We start from the raw sequence: 15011 nt of genomic DNA, 5'->3' as shown, positions 1-15011 counted from the left end.
CGAAGCCTCCAAAACATCTTGAAAAGAAACCCGGTGAGCTCTGGGTCATAACATGGTTTTCTTCTCTAAGCACTTTAGAGTCTGTTTCTCTGTGCGAGTGAGTGAGTGAGTGAGTGTGTGTGTGTGTGTGTGTGTGTGTGTGTGTGTGTGAGAGTGAGAGAGAGAGAGAGAGAGAGAGAGAGAGAGAGAGAGAGAGAGAGAGAGAGAGAGAGAGAGAGCTCTGAGTTTTACTGGCTGCTCCTCCCACTAGATACAACCTCCCGCTGCCTCTGTCTGCAAAGCAACATTCAAACACCACTTTGAGACTTGGTGTGTGTGAGAAGTGAAGAGAGGAGAGCAGAGCTGAGGACATCCCCCCCCCAAGAGTTGAGAGCAAAAAGCAGTGCGCTGGGGAGATTCATGTCTGTCGTCTGTCTTCTTTATGAGGATTTTACAATCTGAGGGGGAACAAAAGCAATATTGAAAAAGTTAGCCATGAGAAATGCTTTGCAGTGGCTATCTGGGGAAGTTGTATAGCAAGTGACCAGGGCTCTAAAGCAGCCTCTCTTTCCCTCTTCCCTCCAAACTTTAGCTGTATTTAATGGTCAAGTATTTATTTGGATCCCCAGGCTAGCCCAGTTGCTCTTTTTCTCCCTGCCTGGAGAGTCCTGTGAAGCAGGAGAGATGCATGTGGTGTGGCTCAAGCCGGGACCCCCCAGCTTCCTGGTCCTCTGGACTCCACTCTTCCTACTGCTGCACTCCATCCTGGCCGACTTCACCCTGGATAATGAGGTGCACTCCAGCTTCATCCACAGGAGGCTCCGCAGCCAAGAGCGTCGGGAGATGCAACGAGAAATCCTCTCCATCCTGGGTTTGCCCCACCGGCCCAGGCCCCACCTCCATGGCAAACAGAACTCAGCCCCCATGTTCATGCTGGATCTCTACAATGCCATGTCAGTGGAAGAGGAGGTCGGCGGAGAGGAGGGCCAGGGTTTCTCTTACCCTTACAAGCCCATCTTCAGCACCCAGGGTCCTCCGCTTGCCAGTTTGCAGGACAGTAACTTTCTCACTGATGCGGATATGGTCATGAGCTTCGTCAATCTGGGTGAGTGGGGTCAATGCTTTTTCCCACAAGGTGGGACAGAGGGTATGGGTGTTCGTTCCAAAGGTGCCCCTATGGGAAAATGATGAGGAGGCTATTTAATGGGCAAAGGAGATCCCCAGTTCTTTGTGGAATCGAGAGGGTGAACTGAAAAGGGGATTTGGGTTTTTGATGGAAATAGCAAGGATTGGCAATAAGAAAGGGCATATAATTTTATTCTATCAGATCGGAGGAAAGAAGACTTTTTTTCCTGAGACCGCTTTGAAATGGCTCAATTTCTCTTTGCTATAAGGAGGACTCATACCCCTTTAATTGTCTTGAGCTCCCCCTCTTCCTCACACACCCTCTTACCAGACACCTTTCTTCCCACCTGAATTCCTCCTCCCCAAAACAGAAAGCGGATGTTTTTCTTTGCCGGGTCTAAGGCGAACGTGGACTGGGAACGTTCCCAGGTAGGGAAACCCAGCGTGTGTGTGCGCGCGCGCGCGCGCGTGTGTGTGTGTGTGTGTGTGTGTGTGTGTGTGTGTGTGTGTGTGTATACACACGTACAGGGAAAGTCTTCTGAAGTCTTTCTCTCTTTCCTGGCTGCTGCACCTCTTGGGGAAGATGTAAAACCGGGAGAGGCAAAGAGCAAGTGAGATTCGGCACAGTTCAAAGCATCAGGCTTTGAGTCATGTGAATGCTCCCAGCTAAGGCAACTGCAAATGGACAGATCCCAGTGGATTGGGGGAAGCTGCCTTAGCCAGATTTAAAGGGCTAAGCTTCTGTTAACCTGCTTTCCTAGTGGCTCGCTCGTTGTCTCTCCCTCTCTCCTTTCCTCTCTCCCCCTCTCCCTCTCCTCTCTGTCCTCTTCTCTCTCCCCCTCTCCCCCCCCCATCTCCTCCGTGATCGAATTGTGGCCATTTCACATACCTTCCTGGCCAAGCTTCTATCGGGGAAGTTCTCTCTACTACCTTATAAAGTTATACCTGCCCTTTCGTTTGGCTTCCTTGCACCCCTTTAACTGGGCTCTCTACAACAGATGGATTTTGTTTGCTTTCTGACAGCAATGCCCCTTCTTGAGTCAGCCAAGTTTGAGTGAAAACATTGCCATTGCAAGCATTCTATTTAAAATATATAATGATAGGTCCCTGGCTTACTGAATCCATTTTAAGCATTTATCACGTGTGGCTCACAAACCACCAAACATAGAGATTGGGTGTCTCCAAATCTCGGAACTGAATCTGGAGGGTAGTTTAGGGAATGGGCCCCACGCTCAGACTCCACCAGGCGTCCACAATGGCAGGAAGGTTTGGGGGCTTGGAGAGATGCCATGGCGTGTGTGTGTGTGTGTGTGTGTGTGTGTGTGTGTGTGTGTGTGTGTGTGTGTGTGTGTGTGTGAAAGAGAGAGAGACAGAGACAGAGAGAGACAGAAAGACCGAGAGCGCAAGCTATGCAGATGGTTGTCCATCCTCTTTCTTTGGCCTCAGGGGTGGAGGCCACCTGCTGGGAGGACCTTGGAAAGGTGGGATCTGCAGTCTACTTAGAATCTCTTTCTCTCAAAACTCATAGCTCTGAGCTTCTTATCTTTGGCAGAAATAATAATACTTATAGTTCAAATGAACATAATACTTGAAATATTAAAGTTAAATGTAAGGTTTACAAACGTGCTTTCCTCGCTTCCTCTCACAGTTCACAGAATCCTATGAAGTAGGAAATATAAAGTTACTTGTCCAGGGTCACACAGTGGGATCAGAGCTGGAGTGTGAATCCAGAGTCTCCTGATGCCCAAGTTCAGGGCTCTTGTCTCTGTACTTTCCCATTGGGTTCTTTTTTTCCTGCTCCTCCACCTGTGGCTCTTTCTCCCCTCCCCCTCCCATTTCATCATATTCAGCCAGACTGTTCTCTCAAACCAGACATTTAAGATGCAAAGTGTAGAGCTGGTGTTCAAATATTTGGTTTCTGAGATAACATTATTATCAGAGTTTCTGTTTTCTGTAACTTTCATTTTACATGTGTAAGCTACTACCATGGCACAGAGAAAACTGGAACAGGCGACTTAAACTAACAGATTTGTGTGTATGTTCAAACATCGAAATAATAATACTAAATCAATACAAACCTTACTAAACCAAAAGTAGAGGCAGAGCATCCTACTCCAGATGAGTTCTGAGGTTTTAGGGAGGCAGCCAGGTTTAATGGAAAGAGCTTGTGATTCACATCCCCATCTCTGACGTTTACTAACTATGCTATCCTGGGTGAGTTATTTAACCACTCTTAGCCTCAGTTTACTCATCTATAAAATGGGAAAGTAATATTTAACTCACAGGGTTGTGAGAAAACATTTTGTAAGCTGTGTGGACTTTCTATGTGAGCTTTTGTTAAAAGCTTAGTTCCCAGGGAACAATTTGTCTTGAAAAATTCATTCTCATTCTTCCCCTCCTCCCATCTTCCCCCCCTCCCCCAACTCCCCTCCAAATCAACTGACCTTCTTAAATTAGACTACCAGCATACATTTTTTTTCTCTAAACTTTCTCTGGGAATATGAATGCCTGGCTATACTCCTTCATCATATGTATAATACTCTGTAACTAGTGCCTTTGGTGGGATGGGGTGGGGAGGGGGAGTAGAAAAAGGAGACAGGAGTACAGTGTGGAAGTCTCTTCAAAGAGTGAGCCAAGTAAATCAGGGAAGTCGAAGCTCTATATTAAAATCCTCACTTGGTCCATTAAGGAGACATTTGTTCAACCCTGACTGGCTTTTGTAGTCAACTCTGAAAGCATGAAAGTGTCCTCCCTGGAGAAGGCTCCATTATATTGAATTACTGTCAGCGTGGTCAGTCATTAGTTACTGGGCAGGCCAACTCCAATCGTCTCTCATAGACAGGTGGAATGATTGCTAACAAGGCACTTTTGAGAGGTTTATCTGTGCTGTTTTGTTCCCTTGTCATGGGTGCATGCCGGGACAAGCTTAAAAAGGACAGAGATCCCAGTGGCTTTCCTCATCACTGTGTGCACACCTTTCAACCCGTTATACTCATGCTGCTTTCATCTTTAAAGGACAAAGACTGACTTGTTTGTGGATGTCCTAATGAATTAGACCAGCTACAAGCTAGAATACACATTCAAACGCTCCTGGCTCCAGTGTGTGTAGTTTTCTGGTACTTCAAGGGCAAATTAGAAGAGATATTGTGGGGGTGGAGTTTTTTTGTTTTTTGTTTTTTCTTTAAAGATGAATGAATGGTTAGATGTATTAAACCTTATCCCACTTTGCTAAGAGGGACAATTCCCACAGATTACTATATTTCAAAGGCAAGATTTTGTTTCTTCTCAGAATCAGAAAAGATGCAAATATCATAAGCCTAAAGAAAATGCTCATCTCTCTGTAGTGTGTGTGTATGGGGGGGGGCAGTGAGTGTATCCTTGTCCTGTTTCGTGCTGGTGGCATCTTAACCTTTTCTATAAGCTGCTACTCTTGGAATTAAGAAACTTGTGTACTTGTGAGGGACAGAATATGGTATATAATGGAAGGGGCAAATTTACCAGAAAGCCAGCAGTGATGGGAATGAAAGTTTCAGAAGTAACCTTCCAACAAAGAGCAGCCTCTACAATAAAGCAGAATGTAATGTTAGACAGTTAATTCACATTCAGATTTTAATGGGCCTGGATATTTGAGTTCAATAGCAAGATTTGTAAACTGGTTTGGATTAACAAGCCCCTGACTTCTCTGTGTAGATTAATTTTGGAATTCAAAACAGGCTACTCACTAGAAAACAGTCCCAGGGCAATGCATGGTTTCTTAACTGAATCCAATTGGAAATCCATCCCACTTCTCATATGGAAAGTCAGGCCACTTCATAATTCTTCTGAAGAACCCCAGGCGTCAGGGATGTGCGATTAGTGTTTATTCCCGGGTGCAGATTATAAAGGAAGTAAATAGTTTCATCTTTGAAGTGAAAGGAGAAAGTTGAAAATTAGTCCTCCTTGGAATCTACACATAAGAGTGGCTTTTGTTAATATAAATCAAGAAACCTGAAGAGCCTCTAAGTTTTTTTTTATTATTATTATTTTATTTTATACCATCTGGCTATCCTTTTTGTTGACAAGTGTTTGGCATAAGGAACTATCCTTTTGCCCTTTAATAACAGGCCCTACCACTGTAGGGTATTAGAAAAAGATTCTGTAACAGTTTAAAAATTTCCTTCAGGGAATACTTTATAAAGTGAGCATGGTCTACAGGCATCTGCAGCTGTAACCTGGCTTGTGTTAAAATTTGGAAGGGGCTGCTCTGCATTCCAGCACACTACAGGCCTTCACTGGTGTGTAGCCAAAGGTTAATATAGATGTCACACAGTTTTTCTGTGGAGAGCCTTAGATATAAGAGTGCACATACAGCTGTGTTTTTAGTAACCCTTTCATAATCACTTCTTTTAAACCTCATTTTCCTCTTCTATAAATCAAAGATTTTTTTTTTTGGAGAATATTTGACCTGGATTTGAACTTATTTGATCTTCCCTGTACTTCCCACTTGAAACAAAGCAGATTAAATCTTGGCCCTCAGTGCCAGTTTAGGATCCCATGATTCATTCAGTCCATACTTTAGGCCCACTGGTCAGATTTTTTTTTTTTTAGTAAAAATGGGACAAGGAACAACAACAAATACAAACAAGGGAAGAGTCAAAAAATATGAAGAAAAACAGTTTTTAAAGATAAAGTGTATTCTTTGCACATAGGCACCCAAATTAATCTTGATAGATGTAGTTCATATAACATTTGCATACAGTTTATAGCCCTATCAGAATTCCTCTTGTCTGCAAGAAAACAATCCCATAACCAAGAAACCAGATTGCCAGAGAGACACTTGAGGGTTGAATTCTGTCTCAGCTGATTTCCCGCTTTGTGTGAATATCATTCTTTAAGGCTATGTTTGTTCCCCTGTGTGATGTGTCTTGGACCTTTCTTATCTCAGCCTGGCTAAACAGTCAACTAGGGTTATTCTCTCTCTCTAGAAAGAGGGAGCCGTTACCACAAGAAACTGGACTCATTAATTTCTTAAAGATAACTAGTAAGGCCTAGTCAGAACTTTTGACAGGCTTCTTTTTGGCAGGACACTGCTGTGTTTTACCTTAATACATTCTGGCAGTGTCACTGGGGTTAAGGCTGACACAAAGATGCGTGGACCCTGTCATGTTATTGTCAGAAGGAATGCAGGGATTAGGCTTAAAAGTGGTGGTGGGTGAGTGGTGCAGCTGTGTACACTTATTATAAAAGATTTAAGTCCCACTGGTAAAATCAATATATTAAATTGCAAGACTCTGTTTTTAATTAGTTTAAATCAAATATGTTGTTAGTACCATTATGCCTTCCTCTTCTCCCAGTGAGTGAGGAAATGCCAATATTTACATAGAAACTGTTAATTTGTGGTGAAAATGATAACACATTTAGCTTTACACATCCAAATTGCTCTAACTTGATAAATACCAGAGCAATGCTGAGTTGACATATGAAGTCATTTGAGCAAAGGCACAATGAGAAGACATATATTAATGATGGTAATCTAGAAGGAAGATTAGATGATGCCCAGCACCCAGAGGAAGAAGGTATATTTGATTCTTGAGGCTGTGCTGCCTTCACAGGTCAAATCACCTATTTTAGGAGTAGTAGAGTGACCCTTAACCTCTGTGCACTGATCCAGTATCAAAATATTAATTGAGATTCACAATTCATTGTTCTGCCTTTCATTTAAAAAAAATCATTTCTTTTAAGAATCACTAAAAAATTAGTGTGCAGCTGTTTTGAGTTGGAACATGGGTTTCAGCTCCAACAGTAGACTGGATCCTTGCACTGAGTAAATCAAGGGCACAGTATTTTATTACTAGGCTTCAAATAGTTTTCTTTCCTAATCTTGGGACTGTTTATAGAGGAAGAGGTTTTCTTTTGCTGCAAATGATCCCCCAATGCAAAACCACTGCCATCACTGTACTGGCTGCTGATTATTAGCAGTTGAATCGATGGTGTTCAGCTGCAGTTGAATTCTGGTTCTTGGAGCAAATAGTATTTGACAAATAATATTTGACAAAAATGTGACTTGATATTTCTTAATACAAAACAGATATTTGGTATCGTTAACCTTCACTGATGAAAAATTGCCAGCATCAAGAGCGGACTAGCAATGCAAATAAACATTGGGTTCCCTTTCTCCCAATAGAAAAAAAAATAGGAGTGTTTATGATTTTGAGGAATATTCCAAGTACATGAAGTTTGACACATACTTATGTAAAATTCAGACTAGCCTAGTAGATTCTGTTCTTTCAGCATTTGTGTCAAGCTACATGTTGAATGCAGTGGAAAGCCTTCCCTGATCCAGATTGAGTGGATTGAATTAATGGCAACTCAGAGAGTACAAGTTTTAGCGTAATTGCTTTATTGTTTTGGAACCAAGATGCTTATAATCTGGTTCCTGTGCAAACATGTTTAACGTGTGTTAATGTGTTTCCAAACCAGACCCTCTCAGCAAAATTCTGCTTTTCATTAATTGACATCGGTAGCACGGTACAGTATTTCAAAGAGCTGGCCAAATATAAACTGTGTTTCCAATTTCCTTACTTTCCTGTGTTTGGAATGCCAATGTTAATTTGTTCCCGTGGAAGAGTGAGGGCTGCCAACCACAGTTTTATATAAATGGCTTTACAGTGCACAGCTCCCAGTGTTCAATGATGCTTAGGAATGTCCTAGACTTCTCATGACACTTTTGGACCTAATGCTCTGTGTGGAAGAGGGATGCTGCTGGTGCTGTTTCACCATAGAGAAAAATATTCATCTTTAGCCGAGTGGGAGAGTGGAAAGAACACGGGAGTTCTCATTCTGGAGGACCTAGGTTTCAAGCCCCATTATAGCTGGTATGACCATGGGCCAAGTCACTTTACTTCCCAGGGCCTCAATTTCTTGATTTGTAAAATAGGGATCATAATAATTGCAATGCCTACTTCCTAGGATGGCTACGAAGAGAGTGCTTTGTAAACCTGGACTAGAAACACTAGAGAAATGCAAATTGCTTGTCGTTGTTTTTTTTAGTTTTCCATTGTTAAGCTGTGAATTTTTATCAGTTTCCTTAGATGTCCTGTGCCGCACATCTGTTTTTTTCTTCCTGTCACACATGATGTGTTCTGTAGGCTCTGAGTGTCATTTGGTAGCTGCAGTTATTTCTAATTTTCTGCTTTGTTGGTAATTCAAAAGTTAACAGTTTTTTATTACTTGAGCTGATAATACTGTGATAAAGTCAAGTTAGGATTTCTGTTTGTCTTTGAGAGCTAAAATAATGCCTGAAGGATAACTGATGAGAAGTGAATTAAGTGCCCTGTCCGAGATATATTGTCATCCTGACCTTTTAAAAGCCGTCAGTCTTATTATATTTTAATTTAACCGTAGTGGGGGGTGGAGGGGGGAGAAAAGTTTTCCTTTCTGGAAGACAATCAAAGTACAAATTGTCCTATCTTCAAATGAAGTTCTGTTAATGAATGCTTCTAGTTTGCCTCTCACAACTTTGCCACTTTATTGCAACAGGTGTGGGATCTACCCTCTGTACCGGTGTGATGCTATAACAACAAACAAAGTGTTGTTTTGGTTCACTGAATTTAGAAGTCTTCTGAGAGTGGAGAGGGAAGGTAAAAAGCGCCTAGCCAAGGAAAGGCACTTCAAATCATGGCTTTGTCACTCAAGTCTTCCCATAAATTACCTTCAGCTATTTCTAAACTGTTTGAAAAATTCAACCCACTGAGTATTAAGTTTCCATCCATCTCTGGGCTCACGTGGTAGTCTTTAACATCTTTATCTTCCTGGAGTGGCTTTCAAGTTAGAACCTTTTGTTGTCTGGTTTAATTAAATTTGGCTGGGAATGAGAACTTTCACTGTTTCCAGAACCTGGGGCCTACATATTCTCATTTTCACAATTTGATTTGGATTGTGATGGCACTTTAAATTCAATATTGGCTTGATAAAAGGAGTTCAGAATCTTGTAAGGTGGGGCTTAGCACGGTGATTCTCAGATTTAGAGAGCCAAAGGCCTTTTGTCATTATACTCCTTACACTTAGGAGAGAAAGGTCTTTTGATACAGTCAGTCATTCTGTACTTGACTCATAGGTACTTGACTTATGGCTGAGGGGGGAAAAATAAAGCCCTTGTTGGTCCATGGGTCTGAATTACAATTACAGACGTTTGGGAACATGACACACATTGCAATGGGATCCTCTTGGTTCAGGAAAACATTGGTCACTCTAATAAGGGGGAATGCTACAGCAAAAGGTTTCATAAGCAAAATTTACTCACCTCCATTCTGTTTTGTACAACTCATATGTCTTTATTTAGGATTTTTTTTCTGTGGGTAAGCAGAATCCTATTTTCACCAATTAAAGTGATCATCTCATTCTTGATATTTAGAAAGCAGCAGTTATTCCATCCAGTTTTAATTTGTACCCAGTGAAAGAAACAGACATGTTAGAATTGGCCTTGGTTTTGAAGGTATAGAATAAGGGAAAAACCCATACTTTTCTAATAGGACCCTAGGTGGCCTTTTTAGTTTTGTGTTGTTTGTACCGACTGAAGTTTTTGGATTTCAGTTGTTTCTTATGCCAGATACATGCTACCTAGCACACTTCATCCTTCTCAAGCACTTTTGGCACCAGAAGTTTTGGGCTATGTTAACTGTTTCTTTTTTTTTTTTTTAAGTTCATGATACATTTGGGCATTTGCCAGCACAAACCCAAGAAGGTTGTCTTTTTTTCTTTTCTGGATATTGACATCCCCCATCACATATGTCCTTCATGTGGGATATGGAGATATTATTAATTTAGCATCATTTGAACATGAGCTCTGGGTTTTGCTGGTAGTAGGCATGGATTTGTATTAATCCATCTACATTTTCTCAGTCAGCACCCTTTATGACAGAGGGCACATATTTGGAAGAACGTTGCCTGGTATTAGGGGACTTTCTGGTCATTGGACAGATCAAGGCTTTCTAATTTGCTGCTTTGTTGGTAATTTATTATTTGATCTGATAATATTGTGTTCAGTTCCTGTAGGGATTGAACTGTGACCTAGGTCCTCATGTGCTAATCAACTGAGCTAATATGTAGTTGTACAAAAGTCCCTTATTTCTATACAATTTTTCCTCACAATCTCCCCATTTTGTCATCTTATTCAACGTTGGTTTTCAGGTCCTTCCACCTTAATTTGTGTCTAGCGCATCAAGCTCAAAGTCAGTGAAGAGATGACTAGGAGATTGTTTGAGCAAACCTCTTCGAGTGTGATCTACATATTTAAAAAGACTGAAAGAGATGCCCTAATAAAACAACCTGTAAAAATGATTTTTTAAAAATAATGATTAACTTTTGCATTGTGTATTAAGGTTAACAAAAAACTTTTCACACATTATCTCATTTGAGTTCCATAACTACACCGTGAGGTAGTTGCTATTGGTATCATATTCTACTATACAGATCAGGAAACTGAAGCTGAGTGGTCAGAAGACTTGCCCATGGTCACACAGGAAGGTTAGAAGATGGGAATTTCCCTTTGGAAGAAGGGAGAGAAATAGTGAGTTTGCACAAGGTCCTTATTTTGGAATCCTCAAAATTACTAGCATTGCAATTTAAAAAGACAAATATGCTAATTGTTTGTTCTGGCTCCTTAAAGACTATGGATTAGTTAGACTGAGTAAATACTGGAATGATCTGAAAGCTATAGAACTCCTCCACACCCCTACTCCAGACTTTATCTCGGTAGTTAAGGTGGCCACTGGGTCCAAGAAATCAACATGGAAAGACCGAAAGACCCTCATTTTTCTAATACGATTATAGGTAGCCTTTGTGTTCCCACTTAACAGAAATCTTGCCAAAGCAACAATTTGGAAATTTTTGAATGCCAGCAGCTACAGTTTGAAAGGAACACACACACACACACACACACACACACACACACACACACACACACACACACACTTAGGAAAAGTAGCATTGTTTAGTATAAAATACTATATTTGAAGTCAGGAGACTAGGATCAAATTCTGGCTTGTGACACTTACTAGCTAAGTGTCCATGAGGATCCTCTCTCAAGCAGAAGTTAATCTCTCTGAACCTCATCTTCCTTATCTGTAAAATGGGAATTATACAATGAGGTAGGTAGTGTTATGTGGAAATAATGTTTTGTAAACCTTAAAGCGCTACTTTTATTGGAGGGAAAGTCCATTTATTAAGCAACTGCTGTGTGCAAAGTGTTGAATTCAGTCTCAGAGAGGTTACAGCTAGATAAGGCATCCTGCACAGAGCTTCCTCTAGCAGAGAGATAAAGCAAATAATAGGTACCAACACTGTTCAATGATAACTACACCTTCAGGCAATCAGTAAGGATTTTTTAACCATTTTTTTTGCCTGAACCTTATGAGGTCACTCTGTTCCTCACTCCTTCCCACAAAAATTCTTTTTTTTTTCTTACTTGAAATTGAACATTCATTGAGAAAAAGACTTTTAAATGGCTGTGGGTCTCATAATCTACATTGAGTAATAAATGTTTATATGATATAGGTTGCTGGTTGACTGTTTCCTTTTGGAGGAAACAATAAAGGCACCTACCTGCATTTTAACTACTTTACCACTGGGCTCTTAATTGCCTTATATCCACTTAATAAATTGAAGGGGAGAAGAACCAAAAATCATCTCTGTTTTCTTGCTGTGGCTCTGGCTGTTTTGTGTCTTGGAAATTCCTTCCAGTTGGGTGCTGGGTTATTTCTCAAATGGGACACTGGGAAATTGAGGTGAAGGCTTTAATATGAACCACACACTCCCTCTTCTTTCTCTCCACCCCTCCCCTTCACATGGGAGTCAGAGGAAAAAGTGGCATTTCAAGGCTGATGGTCTCTGCTTTATTTTCCGGTTGAAGAGAACACAGATTGTAATCAAAATGTGAGCCGTCTCTTGGGAACTTAGTGTTGCTTGGGACTGAGACATTTTGGTGACTAAGAAATGGAGACAGGAATAAATATGAGCCTGCCTTGATGGCAGACCTATTAGCACATCAGAATCTCTGCACTTAACCAAAATTGTTTTTACAGGGTTTTCACCTGAAAATGAGGTAGCAGTGAACAGTGGAGAAATATTTGGATCTGGACCTAGAAGACCTTGGTTTAAATTATAGCTTGCCGCTTATCATCTGTGTGACCTCGGGCAGTTCACTTAAATTTTCTGAGACTCAGTTTCCTTATTTGTCAAATCAAAGTGTTGGGTTAGACGACTTCTAAGATCCTCTGTCTCTAAATCTGTGTTGTCGTTTGGTCATTTCAGTTATGTAAAACTCTTCATGATCCCATTTGGGATTTTCTTGGCAAAGATACTGGAGTAGTTTGCCATTTTCTTCTCCAGCTCATTTTACAGATGAGAAAATTGAGGCAAATTGAGTTAAGTGACTTGCTCAGGTTCATAGAGCTAGTAAGTGTGTGAGGCCAAATTTGAACTCATAAAGATCAGTCTTTCTCACTTTATCAACAGATGCTGTTATTTCCAGTGTGTTCTGTAACCTGGGTGGTCATACAACCTTTGTTCCTCCTAACTGACCTCTGCAAATGTCATAGTATGTCAGGGGTAACCTGGTATAGCAAGTTCCTATGTTAGAGAGAGAAGGAAGCTCTGAGTTTCCAGGTGTGGAAAGGGGCTATTCAATTCGAAGGTAGCCAGGACCAAGCCCGACCTCTTCCTTGGCAAGCAAAATAGAGCAGAAATACACATATCTTTATACATATTAGAAAACCCCAATGCCTCCATCCCACCCCCAGTCATTTAAATTGTGTAATAGGCAATGCTTATGAGGTTTTGCCAAGCAAACATTTTGGTCAATTCTAAGGCTAGCCTATCTGCACGGCTGGTTTCCTTAACTTTTCCACCAGGAAACCTCTGAAGTGCCTCCAGACTTCCTGGCCCAATAAGAAAGTTTGCAGGGGGTAATGACAAGCCCATTTGTGCCAAACTTCATTGGGTTGACCTAGCTGCACCAGAAAAAAATGTTTTGTTTCATGGAAATGACGGCAATTTTTCAGTCCTTGAAACATTTGCGGGCAAAAACAAGTTCCTGGCTGGAGTATTTGCATGGTTAATATTGAAGCAAAGTATCAGTGTTTGGGGCTGAGACAGTTGCCAACAAGTGGTTGTTTGCCAACAGCATTGTCTAAAGTGTAGCAAGATGGAGAGACTGTGTATTTGGAGTCAGAGGACTCAGATGCATGTTCTAACTTTCTCACTTACTGTGTGACTTTGAACAAATCACTTACCTTTTCTGAGCTTCAGTTTCTTCATCTGTAAAATGAGTTTTGGACTAGAGAATTCTCTGAGGTCCCTTCCATGTTAAAAATCAGTGTAGTGTATAGAAAGCTAAGCCTGTAATCAGGAAGATCTGAGTTGAAATCCAGCCTCAGATACCAGCTGTTGATTCTGGGCAAGTCACTTAATCTTGTTAGCCTCAGTTTCCTCATCTGTAAAATGAACTGGAGAAGGAAATGGCCAACCACTCCAGTATCTTTGCCGAGAAAATCCCAACTGAGATCATGAAAAATTGGATTGACTGAACTGAATGAACAACAATAAATGATCAAAGTGCGTGATGCAGTGGATAAAGTGCTGTAGTTGGAGTTGGGAAGACGTGAGTTCAAATTTGGCCTTAGACATTTCCCATGTGACTCTCCACAAGTCATTTTACCTCTCTTAGCCTCAGTTTCTTCACCTGTAAAATGGATATAATAGTACTTTCTTCACAGAGTTATTTTAAAGAACAAATATATAAAATAGTTTTCAAGCATCAAAGCACTATGTAAGTGCCAGTTATTGACATCATCATCATCACCATCATCATCATCATCCTTATAGGGCCCACTGAAAGACCCAGAAGCCCAGTCTCTTGTTATAGCCACTAGAGTCCCCACCTTCAGCTGCCTACTTTTTAAGGCTTTATCAGGAAACCCAAATGGGAAGTATTCTATAACTCCCAGGGTATAGGTCATAAGTATATTTATTGAATTATGGTATCTAACAATAACTCATATTCAAGTATTTTATCCACAAGTACCCTGAAAGGTAATGTGGTACAGATATTATCCCTATTTTACAGACAGGGAAATTGAGGCTCAAAGAGGTGAGGTATCTCAGAACTAGTATGTCTAAATTCCATTGTATCAGAGCTGGGGATTGAACCCAGGTCTTCTGACTCTAAGATGACTTCTCTTCGCATTCCACCATGCTACCTTCCAGTGTATTTTTATATTGAGATAACCTCCTTCAATATGATTACCCCAGATAAAAGGCAAAGGTTACATGTGTTGGAAGTTAGACACAAGGCAAACTAGGTTCATTCTGCAAGATCTTGTTCTACTAGAAAGTTGGCTGTTGTGATTCAAAACTGTCTTTTCTCTGTATTAGCCGAAAGAATGTAAGGCAGCCTAAATGAGGTTGTGTCTACACAAGCAAACTGTTTAAAAAAAAATAGGGGGTGGGGAGGTCATAAACATGTTGATGGTTAGCTGGGATGATAATCAGCTTTTTGGCTGAATTTTATGAGTATTTTTCCTAAATTATTTTGCATATAGATTATGAGTAAAACTATATTAAGACTTAGGTAAGAGAAACTTGATTTCAGTGTCCATTTTTAGGGATTTACCAAAGAGGAATTTCTTCTCTTGGCCATAGGTATAGTCTCTGACCAAATCTGTGTGACTGAACAAGAACAAGAACAAGAACATTTACTAATCAGTAAAGAAAGGGGAAATAACAAATGTTGAAAGGGCTATGGAAAAACTGGCCCATTAATTAATACATTCTTGATGGCATTGTGAATTGGTTAGGCATTCTGGAAAACCATTTGGAACAATGCCCCAGAAGACTGTAACCTATACCTAACCTTTGACTCAGTGATATTA

At 40.7% G+C, this 15011-nt stretch overlaps 1 protein-coding gene across 1 annotated transcript in view; it reads left to right on the top strand.

Moving 5' to 3' along the window:
- The first annotated feature begins 252 nt into the window (after positions 1 to 252).
- Positions 253 to 15011, top strand: part of BMP7 (bone morphogenetic protein 7) — a 96094-nt gene continuing 81335 nt past the window's right edge. The window contains exon 1 of the mRNA XM_020981441.2: positions 253 to 1084. Coding sequence (XP_020837100.1) covers positions 664 to 1084 — 421 coding nt within the window. The 5' untranslated portion in view covers positions 253 to 663. The remainder of the gene's footprint in view (positions 1085 to 15011) is intronic.

This window comes from Phascolarctos cinereus, unplaced genomic scaffold (assembly GCF_003287225.1).
Source record: "Phascolarctos cinereus isolate Bilbo 61053 unplaced genomic scaffold, phaCin_HiC Scaffold_2;HRSCAF=192, whole genome shotgun sequence".
Taxonomy (NCBI): domain Eukaryota; kingdom Metazoa; phylum Chordata; class Mammalia; order Diprotodontia; family Phascolarctidae; genus Phascolarctos; species Phascolarctos cinereus.
The sequence above is the reverse complement of the archived record's forward strand: the minus strand, read 5'-3'. Positions and strand labels throughout refer to the sequence as shown.